The sequence below is a fragment of the Neolamprologus brichardi genome, chromosome 3 (assembly GCF_056152115.1).
Source record: "Neolamprologus brichardi isolate AB-2024 chromosome 3, ASM5615211v1, whole genome shotgun sequence".
NCBI lineage: Eukaryota > Metazoa > Chordata > Actinopteri > Cichliformes > Cichlidae > Neolamprologus > Neolamprologus brichardi.
The window spans coordinates 57,613,958-57,640,817 of NC_142106.1; the positions used below are offsets into that span (position 1 = coordinate 57,613,958).

The window sequence follows — 26,860 nt, forward strand, 5'->3', positions numbered from 1 at the left end:
TCTCGGTTAATTTGGGCAACATCTCATCTTCCTCTGTACCTGTACGCTGTGGTATGCCTCAAGGATCTCTATTAGGCCCTATTCTCTTCTCATTATCCTCTTGGAGCAATTTTTCAGAAGTATAATATTGCCTTTCATTGCTATGCTGATGATATACAGATTTATGTTGAGATTACTGATGATCTTGCTATGTCAGTGAATGCATGCGTGAGGTTAAAGATTGGTTCAAGAGTAATTCTCTTGTCCTGAATGAAAAGAAAATGGAGATCGTGGTGTTCGATAGTAAAATCCCCTGCAACCAATTGTGTGCTGCTCTGATGCCCTTTGCTAGCTCCCCTTCTGATTATGCGAGAAGGGTCTGGCTGCAGCCACTGGGGAGCGCCATATTGGGACCTCCACAGTAACCGGAAACACATGACCTCCACACTAACCGGAAACACGTGACCTCCACACTAACCGGAAACACGTGACCTCCACAGTAGGTGGAAATACGTTCCCGCATGGATTTGTTTTTTTTGTCTCGTTCCTGCATGGATCATTAACCTGGCAAATCGATCGTAAAGATTGGTACAGAGTCTTCCATGTATAAATTTGCTGTTAATAATATATAATTCTAGGAATCATCTACTTTGCTTACACTGATGTTGGCACTTTGTTAGCGTTACAACAACGGTCAGACCCCCGAGGTATCTAAACTTAAGTAAGGAATGTGTGCACTTTTAACACCTCTGACTAGCATTTAGTGGTCCCTTTCAAACGTATTTGATTTTTGCTTGTTATTGAACAAATTCACTGCTTTTCACTATCTGATATCAATGCACATTGTTCCATTTACTGCATATTGTGCTTTATTCATGTCTCTCATTCCACCTGCATCAACATTGTAAAGTTTGTCACAAAGAGATTTATATATTTATAAATACTAATATTCTCTATTCCATTCTGTTCTGCTTTTTTATTGCCCAGATTTTAGTTAGCCTTTGTTCAATTGTCTGTTATATGTCAATAGATACGTATGTCACAAATAAAAGTGTCTTGTAAATTATGTTTTTGTAAAGAATTTTCTCCCCAAATCTCTTACATGCTAACTGTAATGTGTTATTTCTGCTAAAACCTGAACCTAAATGTGTATATGGTGTTTTTCTGTTTTTCTCTCTGTTTAAGATGCAAATATCAAATTGGAATTCTGCCTCCAAGCCAGAATTGCAGGAATGCACAACGTGTTGGCTGTTTCACTGCCCTCTGTGCCCCACAGCCCTAATGTCAGGGCAAAGATTGAGGAGCAAATAAATGGACACATTAAAAATGCTTTGCCTTTCAAAGGTATGTTAGTATTAAATATACCTCATAGTTAAAGTTATAAATATACACTTCTTTTCAGCACTTCTGCAGTCTCTCTGTTGACTTTTCACATTGTACAGTTCAGTTCATTCATCAGCAAGAGAAAAAAGTGTGTTTTCATTAAATATTTTTTTTCTTGTTCACCACATTTCCTGACCGCTCTTGTGATCCACACCATTTTGCTTTCATTATTGACGATGGCTTGGATATTTTTGTTAATATGTACAATCTGATTGTTAGATAAAATGATTGCATTCTATACAACTGCATTTAAATTACATGTTGTTGTTGTTGTTGTTTTTCTCTTTCTTACAGACAAAATGATATGCCGGTGCACTTTCACTGCCCTGTCTGTAACATGACAGTCATACAGCGTGGGGATATGGCAAGGCAATTATTGTCATGTCAGCATTCAGGACTGCTCCCCACTGAACTCTCCGTGGAGCCCCGCCTCCCTCCCGCTGCACTCTCCGTGGAGCACCATCTCCCTCTCAATGTCTTGTCTCCAGCATCTAAACCATTTTCTGAATCTTCAGTTGAACATTAATGTGCTCTACCCTCTGTGCTAAATGAAACTGTGGTTTGTGGAAAGTCCATGATAATGAAACACCCTTACTGTGGTCTTACTCTTCTTACAAAAAAAAAAACTTCAAGGCTCACATGATGAGGAGGCATTCAAACAGGTCAACAGATGTTTGCCTGGCCTGCCATCTGCAGTGTTTTTGTGTAGAGGGACTTCTTCTTCTTTGTTTTTCAGTTTGCAGAGGACATGGAGCTCTTTTTAAATGTGCTGACGAGCAGAGACTACAGGTCAATGTGATGTCTGACACTTAATGGACAGATGAAGGCCCTGGCTGTTTGTTTGTGTTTTTTATGTGTTCTTTGCAAGCTCCTTTGACTATGTGTTGTTGTTGTTTTTTTCAGTGTGGAAAATTCCAATTAAGCTTATTATAAAATGTTGTTCACTTGTTTTATGTCCATACTTATAGTAAAATTTTTTAGTGTAAATGTAACAGCATTGTTTATACTTGTAACGTCAAAGTAAAAAGCTTACAGTTGCTATTAACATTAATGTATTATCCTGTAATCAATAATATTTTTAGACATTTTACGAATTAACCCTCTGATCTCTATCCTCGCCATTTGGGGCCACTTCACTTCTTTTTTTTTTTTGACTACTACACTGCAGTGGATCAAAAGAATGATGCAGGTTTGATCTTAATAGTTGTGTGTGTTTGTGCATGACATTGCAACGCAAACATGTATTTGCAAGATAGACTGGAATAAATTATGATGCATCAAATATTACACAGGCTGCAGTGAATTTTTGTTGATACAGGTTATTGAGCTTTGAGTTTCCCAGTCAAAGTTAGCTTTGACACACATGCTAACACTTTTACTCTTGTACATTTCATAGCAAGACACCATAGCCAAAATATTAGCTCTCAAAAAAAATTCAAAGCTGCAGCTGCAGCACACACAGCAACAAACACTGTTAGTAAATGTGTCCTGGAGTTTCTGCAGGTGCAAAAAGTACTGCTGCTGTAAGACTAACAGCTTCCTCACTTATATTTCTGGAAAGATGGCACGAAGGGCATCACTGCTCATCTCTACAATCTCCCACATCTTGGAATACAAGCCCCTGTCCCATGAAAACCACTTCACAGTAGTAGGAGTCCACTAAAACCTACAAATGAAGAGTGATCCTGGAAGAAATCAGGCGCACACTAGTGACCTCAACAATTGCAAGACAGCCTTGTCCCCGATGCTTATATGAAGAAAAAAAAAATACGAAGATTTATGAAACCATTAGGACTTTATTACTGTTTTATCTGAAAAGCTACTGGTAATATATAACCTAACTGGGATTTAAAGTGTAAAACACAGAATGTCGATAAAATTTTGGTTTTGATGAAAAGGACTGGAGCTAATTTAAAGTGTCGGTCCGTAAAAGTAGATAAATGTTTTAATAAATATACGTTTTACAGCATTTTGTGAACATAAACAAAAGTGTTCATTTTTGGCAACGAACAAGCTGAGAGTTTTATGGATTTTGCTCTCCTTGAACAAAAATAATAGTGCATGATAATCAATGTGGATGTTAATCAATTAGATGTCCCAGACTCTACTATTAATAATATAGCAGTCCCTATCGTGGGAGTTATGTTCGCTACGCAAAGTAGGCAACTTTATTTTTTACAATTATTATAGATGTTTTAAGACTGTAAAACCCCTCACTACATGCTTTATACACTTTTCTCAGACAAGCATGAACATTTTCAAACTTTTCTCTTTTGTTTAAACACTCTTAAAGTTCAACCCACCATAGAAACATAAGTCCAGTATTACAAAATGAAATCGTGCAAACCTTTTCGTGTGCAGATTTATATAAATTCGACAAGCTAAACGCATTCTGTAGTGTACAGCAGTGGTCCCTAACCGTTTTTGCACCACGGTCCAGTTTAATGTCAGACAATATTTTCATGGAGCGGCCTTTAAGGTGTCGCGGATAAATACAACAAAATAAAATGATACAGACAAAGACAAAAGCTGTGGTATTTTGTAAATACTACTACTACTACTAATAATAATAATAATAAACGCAAATTCACTGTGTGACTGTGTAACTTTATTTGCAGGGTCCTCCTGAAATGCACCAACAACATTGAGAGTAACGTCCTCCTCTCTGCTTCTTGATGCTCTCTGGTCGCTATGCTAACGCGTAAATAGTTCTTTCAAAATAAGACACAACAAGACCACAACATGGGAAAAGACCCAGGACCGCTGCTGTACAGGATACACTGTACTAGGTTGATTGGCAATGGTCTACAGCAATCACAATGCACAACACAATGTACTGTAAAAAATAAATAAATAAATTTAAAAAATCAGCGAAACAGTCGGCAAAAGGTGAACCGCGTTATTGTGAGGGACCATTGTACAATAATTTCCAGTAGCACTGCTGATATATGATATGTTGTTTTTTTTTGAGGTTGTCTTCAAACAGGTGCATTGTACTAGAAAAAGGTGTTTGAAGGATTAAAAATGTAAAAAGTCTTTTTTTTTTTAATAAACCCAGATTGTTAAAAAAAACACTTAGAATCAAATTTATTTATCAGCAGCATCAATAACAAAATACACTTTAGTTTTCGCTGTCAAAGTCGATTTAGCTGAAGTTATGTGTTTCCGGTTAGTGTGGAGGTCGCAATATGGTGCTCCCCAGTGGCTGCAGCCAGATGCTCTTGCTGTTTCCTGTGTGAGCGAGCGCCTTTTTGTTATTGTTGTGCTAAGCTAATAGGCAGAATGCTACAGGTATAGCTCTAAAGAATGTAGCATCATAGGCAGTGTAGTCCGTGCTGCAGGGAGAATGCCATACACATTATGTGTCTGTGAGCGAGGGAGGGAGAAAAAGGAAAAGTACGAGCTGTCATCGAGCAGAAACGGGAGCTGATGATGTTGGGAGAACAAAACTTTAAACATTGATTATATTGAGATAAGCAGCCGACCCAGTCTAGATAAAGGCGAGCAGCTGGGACCGCTGCTGCACCAAAAAACAGGTTTCAGTGTTTCCATGTGTGTGTGTGATGTCTTTACTTATACTGGTCAATAGACTTTAGTCAACACATTATTGAAAGGTGTTACACATGAAATAAAAACAGTGTTTCATCTTTATTCCTCTGAAGCAGCTGCATTATAACCAATCTGCTCCTTTGTGGCCATTTAAAACAGCCTTAAATAACTGTTGTTATATTTGTTGCAGTTTCTGCTCCTCTTGGACAGACGACTCTTGAAAAGACATTTTTGAATTTCAACTTTTAACTGGATAAATATCGGATATATAAACGTCTGCAACAAACTGATTCCAGCTTCTACCTCATGATAGGAATGTTTTTGTGGCTCAAGATGACCTGATATCTTTCATGATGGAGACATTTGACACATGTTTCACATATTATAGACCAACAAGTTATTCATAGCAGTTTAAATACAGGGAGTCACTTTTGGGCCCAGCAGATAAAACAGAGCCAATATTTCCTTCTTTATTTAAGTGACGTGTGTCACAGATGTGACCTAGTAAAGTGTAGCTGAACATTAGTAACGTTATTAACACTCTCAGCTCGTCCTTGTTCCAGACCTGAAGATCCTCTTCTTTCATTCAGCAGCAGCTTCAGGTCTCTGATGGTCCAGGGCTTGTTGTTGGGAAACAGCCCTGCTGGGATGATGGTGTCCTCACAGAAACAGTCAGTGATGCTGTTGATCTCCATCACAGAGCACGTCCCAGTGTGCAGTCTCAGTCCTGCAGGGCCTCACTGGCTTCCTTATAAATCCTGTGCAGATTATGTATGAAGTATAACTGCACACAGTAACTGTATGACAACAAGGACTTAACAGCGCCCTCTTCTGGAGTCTTTCAGTACTGTATGGTGCACCCCACCCTCACTCTACACCTGAGCAATAGACCACACCCTCCACCTCAATATACACCACAGTTTTCTCTGCTATGGAAATGAGATCAGGAGGAAATCATTATTATTATGATTTAATAAATGCTCACATTAATGTGGGCTTATTTGTTTCATATTAGAAACATTAGTTGAGTGTTTTTAGTATAAAATGGTGAAAGTCCCTCTTTTTGCTCCTCCCCTCACCTGTGGATGGACGGTGCTGTTACCGTGGTGACAGCTTGGATGTGTTTCAGTCCTACCTGGTTATCACTGCAGGAATCTTTACTTTCACATTTATTACAGGTAATAACTCTGATTTTTCTGTGTATTATGAACTAAATGTATCCTGATACACACAGAGATGGATGAGCAGAGGTCACATGATGAAAGAACAAACATGGAGTCTTTGATTTATTTAGATATTTATTGATGAATGCAAACAAACCCTGACACTGAACCATCGTCCAGCTTTCACAGAACAAACCTGATCACATGACCTGCTGACCCAAACAGTGAAAAGCTCCATGGCAACAACAACAAACAGCCTCACATATGTTAACAGAGGCTGTTAGAAGCACAGAGTCTTTACAGTCTTTCTCCTGTTTGTACACAGATCTCTGCACATCTTCATCACAGTTACTCACAGACGTGCAGAGTGTGTGGATATCAAAGCTAAGTTTCCACCATGTTTGTAGTCTGTACTGGGACTCATGGAGCATCTCTCTATGAGCACTCAGTGCTTTAAACAGTGAGTCCCAGTTTAACCAGCAGCCTTCACACCACACATCACACAGACATGGAAACTTCAAACCCTCAGACTGAAGACACCATCAGAAATAAATAGATTGTGATGAAGATGAAGAACTGGAACAGTTTGCTGTGGTTTCTTCTGTTCCTGTCAGAAATAAGAGTCTGGCAGCACTTTGCTCTCCTTCCACATGTTTAAGGAGGAAGTGAAGAAGAGCGAGTGAGTCGTCTTCCTCTGTGGGCCCAACATCAGGCAGCAGCCACGTATTTTTAAAAACCCAGCACACTGCTTCAGAAACACTGAGTCCAGGTGTCCAGAGTCATGTGATCAGTGAGGTCTTCACTCAGGACGTCACAGCTTCAGGACCTGATTCAGAGGTTTATAAGGACGTGGATCATTGGTGCTGATGTTGTGTGAGAGCTGGTGAACCATGGGGAACATAAATAACAACCAGGCCATCAGCAATTCTACCCCCAGCTCTAAAACCTACATAATACACTATACATATAGTTATATAGGTTATAGTATGTTATATATAAACGTAGCTGAAGCAGTTTCATTTGTAGCTTCACGCTGCACTTCATATGTTTGTCCACCAGATGGCAGCACAGAGGCCTGTGTTGGAAAGCTTTGAGTAATGAAGCGTTTTCAATCCAAGCTTCAGAAAGCTTCATGTGGTCATCAAGGAAGCAACCAGGAAATATCTGTTGTGTGTAAAAACAGCAACACAAGAATCCAGAATGAAGACAAGAAACTCAAAGCTCACACACAAAACAGGTGGAGCTAATTTTGTGACGTGTTTCTGTAAAAACACCACAGAAGTGAATCATCAAAGTTTCCATGTGAGCTGATGATGCTGCTGCAGAGTTTCTGTGAACCTCCTGTGACCCCGCCTCCTCATACAGAGACATCTTATTGCTCTTCAAACTGCATCACGTGGACACATGTGATTGTGTAGTGTAGTATTGATCCCAATGCTGGTATCAGTACTGGATCAATAACACTGGATGGATGCGTTCAGCATGGAGCCCCTGAGCTGTGTTACAGACAAACATGGAAAACTGACAGGTCTGTGTCATTCACAGTCTGTAACACTTCTAAACAACAGAGGCTGACCCAAGTGCCTCAGAGCCAGGCACGCTCACATCACAGCTCTCTAAATAAGCCAGTTTCAAAATAAGAGCTGAAAGCTGTGTTTGCTTGTGTTAGCTTATTATTGTGGAGACTAACATTCAGTGATCATGTGTTCAGACTCATAATGATTCCTCTCAGAAATCCTGATCTTTGTATTTACTGTGTGTTGGATCAATAACTGAGATCCATCGTATCACACAGCTGTGCTGCTGCTGCTGGTGATGTCAGCACATCTGGAACAATACGAGGTATCTGCTACCAGACTGAGCAGGACGTGAGACCTGTGGACTGTTTAAAGCTGTCCCTCCACAGCTCACTCAGACCTGATCCACACCTCAGTGATATTCTCTGACTTCCTCAGTAGAGACAGAAACCATTCAGATCTGGGACGATCAGCTGACTGATGATGTCACACAGACTGTGTTTTTCAGGAACAGTGATTCTGATGTGAGCCTGCTAGCTGACAGCAGACCTGATGAAACCACATGTTCACATCTGTGAGGACAGACTGGACTCTTTGACTGCACCTTGGTTCTCCTCAGAGGTCTGTACAGGAGCATGTCCACCCCCACTGAAGATCTCAGTCACTGTGAAACATAGAAAGCTGCTTGTGTAGCCTCTGCCTCACATGTAGATACAGCTACAGGTTTCTCTGTCAGTCAGACTGAAACAGTGTCCTGAAGCTGCATCATTCAGCTCTGTGCCCCAGGCAGCATCACTGTGAGCTACCAGTGTCAGTGTTTCTGCCCTTTTCCTGTAACACTACACTCAGCACAGGCTCAGCTGCTATCCAGTGTTGGACTTTGGCTTCAGCTGCTGTGATAGATCCTCTAACATAGATCAGCTCTGCTACATGTTGTTAGATAAGTGCAGCTGCCTGTCATGTCCTGATGTTTCTCTGGCTCAGCAGCTTCTCCATCAGAGGTTCACATGGAGCTGATCCAGTATCTCCAGTAACTGTGTTCTGTGCCTCACTGGTTCATCCTTCTGTCTGTGTGACGTCAGTCAGATGTTGACGTTAAACTCTGTAATCTTCACTGTGTCACAGAGTTCAGTGAGTCCCGTTATTCACAGTATCAATCAGATCATCAGAGAACAGCTGATCAGCAATCAGTGGTGCCAACAGCACCTCCTGTGGTGAGAGGATGCAATAATGCAATGTAGCATTTTTACACTCAACACTTCCAGTCATGGAAACTGTCTGTTGGATCTGTTTGACGTTGCTTTCTTGTGTTGCTTTCTTGGTTAGAGTTCCTCACAAATGTCCAGATTATTCTTCTAATGAGGCGTCGACCATGTTTTCAGTTCTTTGGAAGAAAACATCGCCCTTTGCCATCCTTACTTTTCTTTGACTTCTTCAAATGCAGCTGAACTCCAGCTGGTATTTTATTGGACTTTGCAGCTGTTTCTGGTCATCAGTTCATTCCTGCAAACCTCTGAACCTGAACAACAATGATGCTGCATTGCTGGCTGATCCCAAAAGGTTGATTCTGTTCATCTGGACGTTTTCAGAAACCTTTGCTCACTGATCAGGTGACTTCTTCAGTCTCAGCTGACTGCAGCTTTACAACCTTACAAACAGCACATTTGCACAATGACTGAAACCAGCAGCAGCAGCACCTGATATATATGATACTAATATAATACATATACATATATAATCCATACTGATGATGAAGGAACTGAGCTCACAGTCCATTGTTCATTCAGTGAACTACTCAGTTTATTTTGGGCCTCAGAAATGCTCACTCTGTTTGTACATCACTGTCAGCAATAGACTCATTCTGCTGTGTGGACAGGAACACATGTGACATCACTTCCTGTTTGTTTGTGACTGAAGAGGAAGAAGTTTACAAGGAATCATTTAGAAGAGTTTCAAACATCAACTGATTGAATCCATGAATCTGAAAACGTGTTTGTGAGTGAAAGAGACAGACATGTACAGACTGAACTATCTGTTCAACAGTCAGAGTGTTTCTGTAACAGGAGACACTCTTTACACCCCACTCAGCACAGGGACACTGAGCAACCAGGAGACCAGACCCTAAACCCAGGATAAAGAGTTTGAGTGAATGTGGTGTTGAAGGTGTGGAGGTGGATCAGAGTGTCAGAGGAGACTCTGTAGAAGGACAGAGTGCCAGCAGGACAGTCCACATACACTGCTGCTCTGTTAGAGACAGAGGAGGAGGAGGAGGAGGAGGAGGAGGAGGAGGAGGATGTTGGTGTCTTATTGTGCCAGACATAACGAGGACCATCATAATCACAGATCAGACTCCAGGACTGATCATTGAATCCAAACAAACAGTCACCACTGTCTCCTTTCCTTCTGATGCTTCTGTAACTCACTGATATAAAAACGTGTCCTCTCCACTCGACCTCCCAGTAACAGCGACCAGTCAGACCATTTCTACACAGCAGCTGATAAACATCAAATCTGTCTGGATGATCAGGATATGACTGAACCTTCTTCACACGTGTCACCTTCCTGTTGTTGTCAGACAGTTGGAGCTTTGTGTTCACTGTGTTTGTGTCAATTGTGAGTTGACAGGAATCTGATGGAGAGAACAAACACAATCCAGCTGCAGTTATTGATCCATCATCTGTTCATTGATTGACACTTTGATGATGACTCCTGACATGATGAAGATGGTTGAATGTGTGCTGCTTTGTTTTCATGAATCCCATTAAAAACACACTTACACTTCCTCAGACCTGGTCTCAACCATCGGACTCCAGCAGGCTCCACCCTGAAAGGAGGAGGGGGGTCAGAGCAGCACAGTCAGCATGCACACATGGACATTACATGGCTCTCATACACACACTGTTACACACTGAGCTCAAAGCTCGGCTCCACTGTTTTATTCAAAGAAATCTACATTTATTTATCAGCACATTTAAAAACAGGTTGAGCCAAAGTGCTGCACAGAGTAGAGAGAAAATAGGAAACATACACAGTAATTACTATAAAGACTCGTCAGAATTGAAAGCTACAGAGTACAAATGTGTTTCCAACCGGGTTTTAAAAATGTCGAGTGTTGGTGACGACCTGATGTGAAGGGCGACTGTTCCAGAGTTTGGCTGCAGCCATCGATAAAGCTCACCTCTGTTTTTACGTCTAGTTCTGGTCAGAAGCTACTTATCTGCAGACCTGAGGGCTCGACTTGGATTATTTTGTTAAAGAGAGATAAGATGGAGCCAATCCATTCAGAGATTTAAAGACAACAACAAGATCTGGAAGTGGATTCTACCACGTACTGGTAACCAGTGGAAAAAGCTGGAAAAAGCTGGTGATGGGTCGTCTAGCACAGACCCACCGCTGGAACCAGACAATTCATGAGGGAGAGAACTGTGACAGCGCCGTTCCTTCACTTGACCTCAGTCGCTCTCGTCTGCTCCCTCGTAACACTGCTCTTTATTGAGGTTACATGAATATGCATAAGTTCATTAACATATGACGTCTTACACAGGTATGAACAAAGAGTACCAGTCTGTGCATAGTGTAGGTATGTGTGTGTGTGTGTGTGTGTTCCAGATGTGACCCTGTGACCCCAAAGCTGGTGCTAAGAGTCCAGTGGTCCCATTAAAAAAGGGCTCTTATACTTAACCAGACACAGAGTAGGTGTCCTCCTACACCATGGGTCTCAAACTCGCGGCCCGTGGGCCAGTTGCGGCCCGCAGGACGATAGTTTTTGGCCCCCACCTTAATATGAAAATTTAATGTTAGTTTGATAATGTGCTCATCCGTGAATCGCAACCTTATCGTGGTGGAGGGGTTTGTGTGTCCCAGGGATCCCAGGGGCTATGTTGTCTGGGGGCTTTTGCCCCCTGGTAGGGTCTCCCATGGCAAATTGGTCCTGGGTGAGGGACCAGACAAAGAGCGATTCAGAAGACCCCTATGAAAAAAACACAGAGGGAACAGTTTACCCTGCCCGGGATAGGGTTACCGGGGCCCCGCCCTGGAGCCAGGCCCGGGGAGGGTGCCCGAGGGCGAGCGTCTGGTGGCCGGGCCTTAGTCCATGGGGCCCGGCCGGGCACAGCCCGAAGAGGAGACATGGGCCCATCCTCCCGCAGGCCCACCACCCGCAGGAGGCGCCATAGGGGTCGGGTGCATTGTGTGCCGGGTGGTGGCCAGGAGCGGAGGCCCTGGTGGACTGACCCCCCTCTGCCAAGACTGGCAATAGGGACATGGAATGTCACCTCTCTGGTGGGGAAGGAGCCTGAGTTAGTGCGTGAGGTTGAGAGGTACCGGCTAGATATAGTCGGGCTCACCTCTACGCACGGCTTGGGCTCTGGAACCAGTCTCCTGGAGAGGGGCTGGACTCTGTCTCAGTCTGGAGTTGCCCCTGGTGAGAGGCGGCGGGCTGGGGTGGGTATTCTAATATCCCCTCGGCTTGCTGCCGGTACGTTGGGGTTTTTCCCGGTGGACGAGAGGGTTTGTTCCCTGCGCCTTAGGGTCGGGGAACGGGTCCTGACTGTCATCTGCGCTTATGCGCCGAGTGGCAGTTCGGAGTACCCAGCCTTCTTAGAGTCCCTGGGGGGGGTGCTGGAAGGTGCTCCACCTGGAGACTCTGTTGTCCTACTGGGAGACTTCAATGCTCACGTGGGTAACGACAGCGAGACCTGGAGGGGCGTGATTGGGAGGAACGGCCTCCCTGATCTGAACCCGAGCGGTGCTTTGTTATTGGACTTCTGTGCTAATCACAGTTTGGCCATAACGAACACCTTGTTCGAACATAAGAGTGTCCATAAGTGCACGTGGCACCAGGACGCTCTAGGCCGTAGGTCGATGATCGATTTTGTAATCGTATCACCAGACCTGCGACCATATGTTCTGGACACTCGGGTAAAGAGAGGGGCTGAGCTGTCAACTGATCACCACCTGGTGGTGAGTTGAATCAGGTGGCGGGGGAGGATGCTGGACAGACCTGGTGCACCTAAACGCGTAGTGAGGGTGTGCTGGGAACGACTAGCAGAGGCCCCAGTCCGCGAGATCTTCAACGCACACCTCCGGCAGAGCTTCAACAGCATTCCGAGAGAGGCGGGGGACATCGAGTCCGAATGGACCATGTTCAGCGCCTCCATTGCCGACGCTGCTGCATTGAGCTGCGGCCGCAAGGTGGTTGGTGCCTGCCGTGGTGGTAATCCCCGAACCAAATGGTGGACACCAGAGGTGAAGGGAGCCACCAGGCTGAAGAAGGAGTCCTATCGGGCTTGGTTAGCCTGTGGGACTCCGGAGGCAGCCGACAGGTATCGACAGGCCAAGCGGAATGCGGCTCGGGCAGTGGCTGAAGCAAAAACTCGGGTGTGGGAGGAGTTCGGAGAGGCCATGGAAAAAGACTTTTGGACTGCCTCGAAGAGGTTCTGGCAAACCGTCAGGCGTCTCAGGAGGGGAAAGCGGTGCTCTACCTGCACTGTGTATAGTGCTGGCGGAGCGCTGCTGACGTCGACTGAGAAAATTGTCAGGCGGTGGAAGGAATACTTCGAGGACCTCCTTAATCCCACTGACGCGTCTTCCAAGGAGGAAGCAGAGTCTGGGGATGAGGGGAATGACCCACCAATTTCTGGGGGCGAGGTCACTGAGGCAGTTAAACAACTCCTTGGTGGCAGAGCCCCTGGTGTTGATGAGGTCCGCCCCGAGTTCCTGAAGGCTCTGGACGTTGTAGGGCTGTCCTGGTTGACACGCCTCTACAATGTTGCGTGGAGATCAGGGGCGGTACCCGTGGATTGGCAGACCGGGGTGGTGGTCCCCATCTTTAAGAAGGGGGACCGGAGGGTGTGTTCCAACTACAGGGGGATCACACTCCTCAGCCTCCCCGGGAAAGTCTATGCCAGGGTGCTGGAAAGGAGAGTTCGTCCGCTAGTCGAACCTCTGATGCAGGAGGAACAATGCGGTTTTCGTCCTGGTCGCGGAACACTGGACCAGCTCTTCATCCTCTCGAGGATACTTGAGGGTGCATGGGAGTTTGCCCAACCAGTCTACATGTGTTTTGTGGACTTGGAGAAGGCATTCGACCGTGTCCCTCGGGGTGTCCTGTGGGAGGTGTTGCGGGAGTATGGGGTGTCTGGCCCATTGCTACGGGCCATTCGATCCCTATACAACCGTTGCAAGAGCTTGGTTCGCATTGCCGGCAATAAGTCGGACTCGTTCCCGGTGGGTGATGGGCTCCGCCAGGGCTGCCCTTTGTCACCGGTTCTGTTCATAATTTTTATGGACAGGATTTCTAGGCGCAGCCAAGTGGCGGAGGGCTTTCGCTTTGGTGGCCTCAGGATCTCATCTCTGATCTTTGCGGATGATGTGGTTCTGTTGGCTTCATCGGGTGAGGGCCTCCAGCTCGCACTGGAGCGGTTCGCAGCCGAGTGTGACGCAGCGGGAATGAGGATCAGCACCTCCAAATCTGAGGCCATGGTTCTCAGCCGGAAAAGGGTGGAGTGCCCACTCCGGGTCGGGGATGAGGTCCTGCCCCAAGTGGAGGAGTTCAAGTATCTCGGGGTCTTGTTCGCGAGTGATGGGAGAAGGGAGCCGGAGATCGACAGACGGATTGGGGCTGCAGCTGCAGTAATGCAGACGCTGCACCGGTCCGTCGTGGTGAAGAGGGAGCTGAGTGTAAAAGCGAAGCTCTCAATTTACCGGTCGATCTACGTCCCTACCCTCACCTATGGCCACGAGCTGTGGGTAGTGACCGAAAGGACAAGATCGCGGATACAAGCGGCGGAAATGAGCTTCCTCCGAAGGGTGGCTGGCATCTCCCTTAGAGATAGGGTGAGAAGTTCGGCCATCCGGGAGGGGCTCAGAGTAGAGCCGGTGCTGCTCCACATCGAAAGGAGCCAGCTGAGGTGGTTTGGGCATCTGGTAAGGATGCCCCCTGGGCGCCTCCTGGGTGAGGTGTTCCAGGCATGTCCCACCGGGAGGAGGCCCCGGGGCAGACCCAGGACACGCTGGAGAGATTATATCTCTCGGCTGGCCTGGGAACGCCTTGGTGTTCCCCCGGATGAGCTGGGGGAGGTGGCTGGGGAGAGGGAGGTCTGGGCCTCTTTGCTTAGGCTGCTGCCCCCGCGACCCGGCCCCGGATAAAGCGGATGAAGATTGATGGATGGATGATAATGTATGACACTTTACAGTGTTGTGTGCGGAGCTGAATTAACCCACCAATCAGGGTGTGATATGGATCTCAGGGGACACCAGCCGGGCTTGATGCAAGCAGGGAAACATTTCTCAATGAGTGAAAGTTACAGCAGCGTTGCCCTGGAGTGTTTCTTTCTTTTCTGTGCCTGGCTGGCTTCCTCCTTTCTATAGGGCAAACGCGGACATTCGCCCCAGCGCGCTGCGTTCACAACACTTCAAAAAAAGTTGGTTTTTTTAAGTTGCTGCCCAGCGGGACATTATACGTATATAGATTTATACACACGTCAGTGGGATTTTTAGTTATTTTTTCACAGAGAGAGATCTCATATTAACTCTCAAAGTGATGCGTAGGAAGGTTGCCAGTCTTAAAACAGATCTACTGAGGCAGCAAGATTTCTTCAAGAAAGCAACCAAAGAGAATAATGCAGCAGTCGAAGCCACGTGGTTAGTGAGATGATTGCTAAAGCAGGGAAGCCATTCACAGAAGGGGAATTTGTCTAAAAGTGCATATTGCAGGCTGCAAATATAGTCTGTCCGGGAAAGAAAGGTCAGTTTAGCAACATCAGCCTTTCTGCCAGTTGAGTTGAGAGCAGAAGTGAAGCCTTCATGGAAAAGGATGGAGTTAGTGTTCCTGTGCTAACTGATCCCAAATGGCTCATGGACTTAGCTTTTCTTGTTGATATAACACATGAGCTTAATGTACTGAACAAGACGTTACAAGGCCAGGGGCAACTTGTCAGTGCTGCCTATGACAACGTGAGAGCATTCTCCACAAAACTTGCGCTCTGGAAAGCTCAGCTCTCTCAGACAAACCTTTGCCATTTCCCAGCATGCAAGGCACTCGTGGATGCAGGCACACCATTCAGTGCTGACAAGTATGTTGATGTCATTTTGAGGCTACAGGAGGAATTTGATCACAGATTTGCTGACTTCAAGACACACAGAGCCACCTTTCAAATTTTTGCGGACCCCTTCTCCTTTGATGTGCAAGATGCCCCTTCTGTGCTTCAAATGGAGCTCATTGAGCTGCAGCGCAACTCTGAACTCAAAGCAAAGTTCAGGGAGGTGAGTGGAAAAGCAGACAAGCTTGGACAATTTTTGAGAGAATTGAGCCCTAGCTTCCCTCGGCTTTCCCGAATGTTCAAGCGGACCATGTGCCTTTTTGGTAGCACATACTTGTGCAAATAGCTCTTCTCCACTTTGAACTTCAATAAGTCCAAGTACAGGTCCAGACTTACGGATGATCATCTTCAAGACATACTGAGGGTCACAACTGCTTCCTCCCTCAGGCCAAATCTGGCTCGGCTATGCGAGAGGAAACGCTGCCAGGTCTCTAGCAGCAAGGAGTAGGCAAGAGAAGCCATGTTCAGAAGAACAGTTCATTTTCTACAGTGTTCCATTCATGTTCAGAAGGTTATAGAACTCTTAATACAGACATTTCAATCTAACTACAGCAGATATAGAAGACTGAAAAAAACACACAAGTTCACTGACTAAAAATATCTTATTATTTTATTTATGTATTACAGATTGATTTATTATTAATTCTTCATTTGTTTATTTATTTTTCATATTTTGTGTTAAAAATAAAAATAAAGAGATTTGAGAAGATTGGAATTTTTTAACCATGCCTTTCTTGTGGAAAACCTAATGCGGCCCAGCCTCAGACTCTGCCTGCAGCGGCCCCCAGCTAAATTGAGTTTGAGACCCCTGTCCTACACCATAAATCAGTAAGAGAGGGTACGACCTCTCTCATGGCCTCAAGTGGCGTGTGCATGCCAGAGCACTCTGGAAGGCACACACAGTCTTTACAGACTACTAAGGATCAAACCTCTATCATTATGCAATCGATTATAAAACTCTAAGCATATATGAGTAAATATTTCTAAACATAAATGACAATCAACAATATAAACCTTACAGCTGGTTTTAATAACAGAATTCATTTGTTTCTCAAATGAGAATGAGCTATCGAGAAACACTCCTAAATCTTTAGTTCTTAACTTTTCCAGTGGGCCAAGGTCAACATTATCTGCTAATGCTAAATAGGCTGCCGTTATTAACTAATGCTAATTTTATGTGAATTAGCATTATGCACTAATGCTAACACTTACTTTTTAACAATGTGAGTAGCTAACGCTAACACTATTTCCCTTAACTTTATAACAGTGTGAACGGCTAATACTAACACTCTTTTTCCTAGCATTACAACATCTGAGCTGCTAATGCTTAGTAGGCCGCCATTAGTACCTACGTCTAATTTAAGGCAAATACGCATTAGAACCTAATTCTCATATCGTTTTCCTTTGCTTCATAACAATGTGAGCAGCTACTTCTAAATAGCATTAGCTAATAAGCCTCGGCTTCGCACCTTGCACTCACCCTTAGCTAGCCAGGCCCCTGTAGCTGGTGCAGCCGAAGATAGCGCAGGCCCCGCTAGCTGTACCCCGGCAGACCCCAAGCAGCTGGGGAAAGGCTGGGTAACGGTGAGGAGGAAGCGTAGTCCTAAACAGAAGCCCCAGGTACACCACCAACCCGTTCATGTGTCTAACCGTTTTTCCCCACTCGGTGACACACCCGCTGGGGGTCAAACTCTGGTAATTGGTGATTCTGTTCTCAGACATGTGAAGCTAGAGACACCGGCAACCATAGTCAATTGTCTTCCAGGGGCCAGAGCAGGCGACATTGAAGGAAATTTAAAACTGCTGGCTAAGGGTAAACGTAAATTCAGTAAAATCATAATTCACGTCGGCAGTAATGACACCCGGTTACGCCAATCGGAGGTCACTAAAATCAATATTGAATCGGTGTGCAACTTTGCCAAAACAATGTCGGACTCTGTAGTTTTCTCTGGTCCCCTCCCCAATCAGACCAGGAGTGACATGTTTAGCCGCATGTTCTCCTTAAATTGCTGGCTGTCTGAGTGGTGTCCCAGAAACGATGTGGGCTTCATAGATAATTGGCAAACCTTCTGGAGGAAACCTGGTCTTGTTAGGAGAGATGGCATCCATCCCACTTTGGATGGAGCAGCTCTCATTTCTAGAAATATGGACAAATTTATTAAACCCCTCAAAACATGACTATCCAGAGTTGGGACCAGGAAGCAGAGTTGCAGTCTTACACGCCTCTCTGCAGCTTCTCTCCTCCTGCTACCCCCCCAAAAACCCATCTCCATAGAGACTGTGTCTGCTTCCAAAAAGACAAAAAACAAACTAAAAACCAGCAACAAACAACTTAAACATTTACAAAGAAAGAACAATACAGTATCCACATCTGAACCAAAGAGCAAAACAGTGAAATGTGGATTATTAAATATTAGGTCTCTCTCTTCCAAGTCTCTGTTAGTACATGACTTAATAATTGATCAACAAATTGATTTACTCTGCCTTACAGAAACCTGGTTGCAGCAGGATGATTATGTTAGTTTAAATGAATCAACACCCCCGAGTCATTCTAACTACCAGAAATCTCGAAGCACAGGTCGAGGGGGCGGTGTGGCTGCAATTTTTCACACCAGTCTATTAATTAATGAAAGACCAAGACAGACTTTTAATTCATTTGAAAGCCTGATGCTTAACATTATCCACCCTAGCTGTGTAACTCAGAAACCAGTCTTACTTGTTATCATCTATCGTCCACCTGGGCCTTACACAGAGTTTCTGTCTGATTTCTCCGACTTTATATCTGATTTAGTTCTGAGCTCAGATAAAATAATAATTGTGGGTGATTTTAACATCCATGTAGATGCTAAAAATGACAGCCTCAACATGGCATTCAATCTGTTGTTAGACTCTATTGGTTTCTCTCAAAATGTAAAAGAACCCACCCACCACTTTAATCACACTCTAGATTTGGTTTTAACATATGGCATAGAAACTGAACATTTAACAGTGTTTCCTGAAAACCCTCTCCTGTCTGATCATTTCTTGATAACATTTACATTTACAATAATTGATTACGCAGCAGTGGAGAGTAGACTTTATCAAAGTAGATGTCTTTCTGAAAGCGCTGTAACTAAATTTAAGAATATAATCCAGCCACTGTTATCATCGTCAATGCCCTGTACCAACACAGAGCAGAGTAGCTATCTGAACGCTACCCCAACAGAGGTTGATTATCTTGTTAATAATTTCACCGCCTCACTACGTACGACTCTGGATACTGTAGCTCCAGTGAAAACTAAGGTCTCTAATCAGAAGTACATGACCCCGTGGTACAATTCTCAAACACGTACCCTAAAGCAGACGACTCGTAATCTGGAGAGGAAATGGCGTGTCACAAATTTAGAGGATCATCATTTAGCCTGGAGAAATAGTTTGTTGCTTTATAAGAAAGCCCTCCGCAAAGCCAGAACAGCTTACTATTCGTCACTGATTGAAGAAAATAAGAACAACCCCAGGTTTCTCTTCAGCACTGTAGCCAGGCTGACAAAAAGCCAGAGCTCTTTTGAGCCAACCATCCCTTTAACGTTAACTAGTGATGACTTCATGAACTTCTTCACAAATAAAATTTTTATCATTAGAGAAAAAATTACCAATAATCATCCCACAGATGTAATATTATCTACAGCTACTTGTAGTTCCATTGATGTTAAGTTAGACTCTTTTTTTCCAATCGATCTTTCTGAGTTAACGTCAATAATTACTTCCTCCAAACCATCAACGTGTCTTTTAGACCCCATTCCTAAAAAACTGCTCAAAGAAGTTCTGCCATTGATTAATTCTTCGATCTTATATATGATCAACCTATCTCTAATAATCGGCTATGTACCACAGGCCTTCAAGGTGGCTGCAGTTAAACCTTTACTCAAAAAGCCATCTCTAGACCCAGCAGTCTTAGCTAATTATAGGCCAATCTCCAACCTTCCTTTCATATCAAAAATCCTTGAAAGAGTAGTTGTCAAACAGCTAACAGATCATCTGCAGAGGAATGGTTTATTTGAAGAGTTTCAGTCAGGTTTCAGAGCTCATCACAGCACAGAAACAGCTTTAGTGAAGGTTACAAATGATCTTCTTATGGCCTCTGACAGTGGACTCATCTCTGTGCTTGTCCTTCTTGACCTTAGTGCAGCATTCGATACTGTTGACCATAATATTCTATTAGAGCGATTAGAACATGCTGTTGGTATTACAGGTATTGCACTGCAGTGGTTTGTATCATATCTATCTAATAGACTCCAATTTGTGCATGTAAATGGAGAGTCCTCTTCACACACTGAGGTTAATTATGGAGTTCCACAAGGTTCAGTGCTAGGACCAATTCTGTTTACATTATACATGCTTCCCCTAGGCAGCATCATTAGAAGACATAGCATACATTTTCACTGCTATGCAGATGACACCCAGCTCTATCTGTCCATGAAGCCAGATAACACACACCAATTAGTTAAACTGCAGGAATGTCTTAAAGACATAAAAACTTGGATGGCCACTAACTTTCTCCTTCTCAACTCAGATAAAACTGAGGTCATTGTACTCGGCGCTGAAAAGCTTAGAAATTTGGTATCTAACCAGATTCTTACTCTGGATGGCATTACCTTGGCCTCCAGTAACACTGTGAGGAACCTTGGAGTCATTTTTGACCAGGATATGTCCTTCAACGCACATATTAAACAAATATGTAAGACTGCGTTCTTCCATTTGCGCAACATCTCTAAAATTAGAAATATCCTGTCTCAGAGTGACGCTGAAAAACTAGTTCATGCATTTATTACTTCCAGGCTGGACTACTGCAATTCATTATTATCAGGATGTCCAAAAAACTCACTGAAAAGCCTTCAGTTAATCCAAAATGCTGCAGCAAGAGTACTGACAGGGACTAGAAAGAGAGAGCATATTTCTCCTGTTTTGGCTTCCCTTCATTGGCTTCCTGTTAAATCCAGAATTGAATTCAAAATCCTGCTCCTCACATACAAGGTCTTAAATAATCAGGCCCCATCTTATCTTAATGACCTTGTAGTACCATATCACCCTATTAGAGCACTTCGCTCTCACACTGCAGGCCTACTTGTTGTTCCTAGAGTATTTAAAAGTAGAATGGGAGGGAGAGCCTTCAGTTTTCAGGCCCCTCTTCTGTGGAACCAGCTTCCAGTTTGGATTCGGGAGACAGACACTATCTCTACTTTTAAGATTAGGCTTAAAACTTTCCTTTTTGCTAAGGCATATAGTTAGGGCTGGACCAGGTGACCCTGAATCCTCCCTTAGTTATGCTGCAATAGATGTAGGCTGCCGGGGGATTCCCATGATGCATTGAGTTTTTCCTTTCCAGTCACCTTTCTCACTCACTATGTGTTAATAGACCTCTCTGTATTGAACCGTATCTGTTATTAATCTCTGTCTCTCTTCCACAGCATGTCTTTTATCCTGTCTTCCTTCTCTCACCCCAACCGGTCGCAGCAGATGGCCGCCCCTCCCTGAGCCTGGTTCTGCCGGAGGTTTCTTCCTGTTAAAAGGGAGTTTTTCCTTCCCACTGTCGCCAAAGTCCTTGCTCATAGGGGGTCATATGATTGTTGGGCTTTTCTCTGTATCTATGAAGCGCCTTGAGGCAACATTTGTTGTGATTTGGCGCTATATAAATAAAATTGAATTGAATTGAATTGAATTGAATAATAACAGCAGTCTAATTTAATGCAAGGTAGCCTCATTTGCATTATAACGATGTGAGGAGTTAATGCTAAGTATGCTGCCATTAGCAGCTAATTCTAATTAGGAGTGAATAATTATTACCAGCTAATGCTAATATCGTTTTCTCTTCCCTTTTAACAATGTGAGCAGCTAGTGCTAGGTAGGCTGATGCTAGCAGCTAATGCTAAAGGTAAAGATAATTTGATGTGAATTAGCATTACATTAGTGAGGGGTTAATGCTAAGTAGACTGCCATTAGCAGGTAATGCTAATTTTAGGTGAATAGGAATTGGCAGCTAATGCTAATACCATATTTTCTTACTTTATAACAATGTGACCAGCTAATGCTAAGTAGGTTGCCGTTATAACTAATACTAATTTGAGGTGAATTAGCCTTATCTGCTTATGCTAACATTGTTTTTTCTTACTTTTTAACAATACGAGTAGCTAATGTGAACACTTTTTTATTCAATTTTAACTTTTCCCCTGCGATGTGAAGAGTTAATGCTAAATAGGACACCATTAGTGGCTAATTCTAATTTTAGATGAAAATGCATTAAAAGCTAATGCTAATGCTCATAATAATATCATATTTTCTTGCTTTAAATCAATATCAGTAGCTAATGCTAGGTACGTAGCCATCATTAGCCAATGCCAATTTAGGTGAATTAGCATTATCCACTAATGCTAACAATGTTTTTGCCCACTCTTTTCCCTTGCATTATGAAAATAAGCAGCTAATGCTAAGAAGGCTGCCATTATTAGGTAATGCTAATTATTTTTTGTGTTAGCATTATCTGCTTCTTCTAGCAATGTTTTATCTTACGTTTTAACAATATCAGCAGCTAATGCTAACATTACTTTCATTTCAGTTAAGCCTATTTAGCATTAATTATCTTCATTAAGCATTAAGAAGTTTATGCTAAATAGGCTACCATTAGTGGCTAATGCTAATTTTAGGTGAATAAGCATTGGCAACTAATGCTAATACCATATTCTCTTGATTTCTAACAATGTGAGCAGCTAATGCTAAGTAGGTTGCCGTTATTAGCTAATGCTATTTTATCCGCTAATGCTAACAATGTTTTTTCTTACATTTTAACAATGTGATGTGTGTTACTGTTAATAACTATTTGATGCGAGTTAGCATTACCCGATAATGCTAACACTTTTCCCTTCCCTTTTAATATTGTGAGCAGCTAGTGCTTAGTAGGCTGATGTTAGCAGCTAATGCTAATTTGATGTGAATTAGCATTGTATTAGTGAGGAGGCAATGTTGAGTAGATTGCCATTTGTCACTAATGCTAATTTTAGGTAAATAGAAATTGGCAGCTAATGCTAATACCATATTTTCTTGCCTTATAACAATGTGACCAGCTAATGCTAAGCAGGTGCCGTTAATAGCCAATACTAATTTGAGATGAATTAGCATTATCCGCTTATGCTAACAATGTTTTTTCTTACTTTTTAACAATACGCCATTAGTGGCTAATTCCAAATTTAGATGAAAGAGGATTAACAGCTAATGCTCATACTGTTTGCTTTATAAGAATGACAGCAGCTAATGATACGAAGTCTACCGTTATTAACGAATGCTAATTTGATGTGAATTAGTATTATCCGATAATGGTAACTCTTTTCCCCTGCATTATAGCAATGTCAGGAGTTAATGCTAAGTAGGCTGCTTTTAGCGGCTTATTCTAATTAGGGGTGAATAATTATTAGCAGCTAATGCTAATACCGTTTTCTCTTTTCTTTATAAGAATATGAGCAGCTAATGCTAATTTGATGTAAATTAGCATTATATTAGTGAGGAGTTAATGCTAAGTAGGATGGCATTAGCAGCTAAAGGTAATTTGAGGTGAATAAGCACTAGTAGCTAATGCTAATACCCTTTTCCCTTGCATTATAATGATGTGAAGGGTTTATTCTAAGTTGGCTCCCATTAGCAGCTAAAGCTAATTTGAGGTGAATAAGCATTAGTAGCTAACCCTAATACCCTTTTCTCTTGTGTTACAATGATGTGAAACATTAATATTGTTCTCAAACAACAGAATGAGAATGAAACATTGATTCTAACAGGGCCCATAAACAGCATTAGCTTAGCAGCATTAGATTATCAGAGTTTCCATCATGGTCACACAAATCCTTAGCAGAGCAAAGTAGCCTACTTAGCAATAGCTGCTCAAGTTGTAGAAAGCAAAGGGTAAACAGTATTAGCATTAGCTGCTAAATGTGCACTTAAGAACAAATCTATTGTGAATTCAGCCGTGAATGTAGAGTTTCCAATAAGCTTCCATTTCCAAATGTTAGCTGCTCCTGTCTGGCTCTTTGTCACACACACAGACTGAAATGATTCACAGCCTTGTTTCATCCTTCTGTCAGTGTCACTGACTGTCACTGTGACAATGGAAATACAGCATGGGAAACATACACAGGTGTAACCCACATACAATGAGGGTACCACTTTAAGGACTGATATGAGGAGAGATGGACATCCTGCCCAACCAATCAAAATGCACAGGTCCCAGTATGCTTTGACCAATGGGAGAGCAGCTTGCCGCTGTATGTCCCACCCACATGCTCTGTGTTCGCTGCTATGTGTGGAGGTAGTCGCATGCTGGCAGGAGAAAAGAGAGACTGAAGCTTTTGAGCTGGAAAAAGTATTAGATATAAGTTGCAACCAACTGTGCTGCACATAAGTTCACTGGTTATCAGCTACCTTTCATGTTAAAAGTAGCCACAGTGAGTAAACAGGCAAATGCTGAAGTTTCCTGGTGACTTTAGAAAGTACCGCGTGGAGCTAAACTGTTAGCCTTTGTTAGCTCTGGTTGCTATCAACTGCCTGAAAGTTCATCTCAATCTGCTTCCAGAAGTAAGGTAACACTTGAAGCGCAACTTATGTTTATTTTCCTTCACGTCGTATTACGGTTATTAAAGAGAAAAACAACATGTCCTGTTACGTTATTTAGAGCCCCGCATTTTCCGACCGAGAGACACCATGCCATTGTCTTTGGCCGTGATGCACTGAGATCGGTGAGCACATGTTGTATGTCTCAGTTATTTCACGTCTGTTTCACATTTTATTGTTGAGGAACTGAATTAATCTCAATTGTTTGATTAATAATTGTCGCATATGCGACATATATGCATATGCACTGACTTTACTTGGTTTAATGCATAGTTTGTGTAAGAGAAATGTTTTATTTTTGCAAATTTGAGTATTTTTATTGCAAATTGATGTTGAATGTGACTTCAACAATATCCTGAATTGTGAATTATAGCTAGAACAGCATAATTAATATTTGAATTGCTCTTCTGACCCTGTCTGTTGACAGGTCAGGTTTTTTTTTGTATGCTGAATTGTTCCTGAGGTGGATTCCTCTGGTGAAATAGATGGCGAGCCTTCCCACCTGGACTTAGAGAGACTGAGATTCGCTTCTTTTCCACTTGATGATCTGCTGCACCTTGCGGTGTGGTAGGACTGTATCACTCACACTTTCACGCACAGCTGGTTATACATAAGACTACTGACTGACATTCTCTCACCCCTATTTTCTTTCACACCCTGGGAATTTTTTGGACTTTACCCCTTGGACATTTTTTATTTGAGACTTTAAATAATGAGCTGTTGTGTAGAACATTCTCCACAAGTGAAAAGAGTGTGAGATTTTCATTTGAATGTACATTGGATTTGTGTAATCTGTTTGTATAAGAGTTAAGGAGTCAGGTTACTAGCACCCGAACATTGAAACCCGAACATTGAAAACCAAAAGTAACACTTGACCAAGTCATTGCTTTAGCAGTTTATGTGTTTTACTTTTCTTTTAATTTTTGTAAGTTTCCTTTCTACCATTGTAAAGCATCTTTAACCTGTGCTTGTCAACCTTATGGTTTATTTCACTAAAGTTGGCTAGTTCTTTTGAGTTACATTCTTGTCTCTGTGTCTCATTTAAACACACCCCTGTGCTCCTATAGTCGAGCCTATTGGCCCATTGATATATTCTTTTCAACAATTCCCCTTACTGTGTTAAACATGGCTGACACTTTATTGGGTACACAGTGGCCACTATCTCAGGTACACCTGTGACCTAATAAAGTGTATCTAAAGTTACAAAATGTTGTCTCTGTCCAAATATTTATGGACCTAACTGTAGGTCTACTTTTAATGAAACTCTCAACATGACTTATCACTTATCATTAATGTTCCTGCAAACAGACTTCTTGGAGATCCTCTACATAAATATCCATGTACTATCCAGCTAGACTAGTGTGTCTGTCCCTGGAAATATTCCTGCATGTGTGATTGTTCATGTCTCATCTGCAGGAAACAAACAAAGTGAGAAGGACACAGGAAATGTTTCCAACTCTTCCTCCTCTATCAGACATTCTCTCCATACCTGAGAGTGTCCAGTCTCCAGCCTGGATCCTTCAGTCCAGCCGACAGCAGCTTCATTCCTGAGACACCTGGATGATTGTAGCTCAGGTCCAGCTCTCTCAGATGGGAGGGGTTGGAGCTCAGAGCGGAGGCCAGAGAAGTACAACTTTCCACTGTAATCAGACAGCCTGACAGGCTGCAGACACACAAAACAACAATCCGTCTGTTATCCATCTCTATGGCAGCATAACTAAGGGATGGTTCAGGGACACCTGATCCAGCTCTAACTATAAGCTTTATCAAAAAGGAAAGTTTGAAGCTGATCTTCAAAGTAGAGAGGGTGTCTGTCTCCTGAACTCACACTGGGAGTTGCTTCCACACCTAGTCCAACATAGCCAGGCTTTCTTTGCTGCTTTGACAAAACCTCAAATCCCAGTCAGAGATGATGAGCATCATCACAGTGATGATCATTTCTCTGTTAACCCAGGCTTTCTGCTTCAGGATCTGTGCACGCTCACAGAACAAGGAGACCTTCAAACATCATTTCACTAAATGGATGGACTGAGCTCAGCCTGCAGATGAACTGGATAAAGATTTGACCTCAGTGTGCTCAGTGTTACTGTCTATTCCTAACATATTCCTAACATGATAGCTGCACTTTAGAGCTCTAAAACTGGAACTGACACATATTTAAACTCTACATGTTACTCAGTACATTCAGTTCTGACACTCGCCCACAGTCCAACAAAGGAAACATGGAGATCACATCAGTTTGACACCAAAGTCTAATTATTCCAGAGTGCAGTGTTGATACAACTAAATTATTTTTAAGCAAGGTTGAGTTTTTTATTGTCGGAGTACTTAAAGTCTGAAGTATGACTTAAATGCATTACACGCTGTTGATGGCAGCAAATAAAACACCTGCTTGGGCAGACAACGTAGGATCAGCTTGTGGGAGGAGTCTAGATAAACCAAAGAAAGACAAGCTAACAAACGCCACAGTGAAGTGAGTAGCTACAAACTGCAGGCTGATTAGTGTTGTTTAAGAATTCGGCCTGAGGAACATTCT

General features: G+C 43.0%; 1 protein-coding gene across 1 annotated transcript; it reads right to left on the reverse strand.

Annotated features, from left to right (window-relative positions):
- Window positions 1-9,226: 9,226 nt before the first annotated feature.
- Window positions 9,227-26,025, reverse strand: LOC148105955 (neoverrucotoxin subunit alpha-like). Its single transcript, XM_087838029.1, has 3 exons — window positions 25,814-26,025; window positions 10,369-10,415; window positions 9,227-10,220 (listed from the first exon to the last, which is right to left on the reverse strand). Exons 1-3 carry the CDS (start codon window positions 26,023-26,025, stop codon window positions 9,676-9,678), a joined length of 804 nt encoding a protein of 267 aa, XP_087694155.1. The 3' UTR covers window positions 9,227-9,675.
- Between the last annotated feature and the right edge of the window lie 835 nt (window positions 26,026-26,860).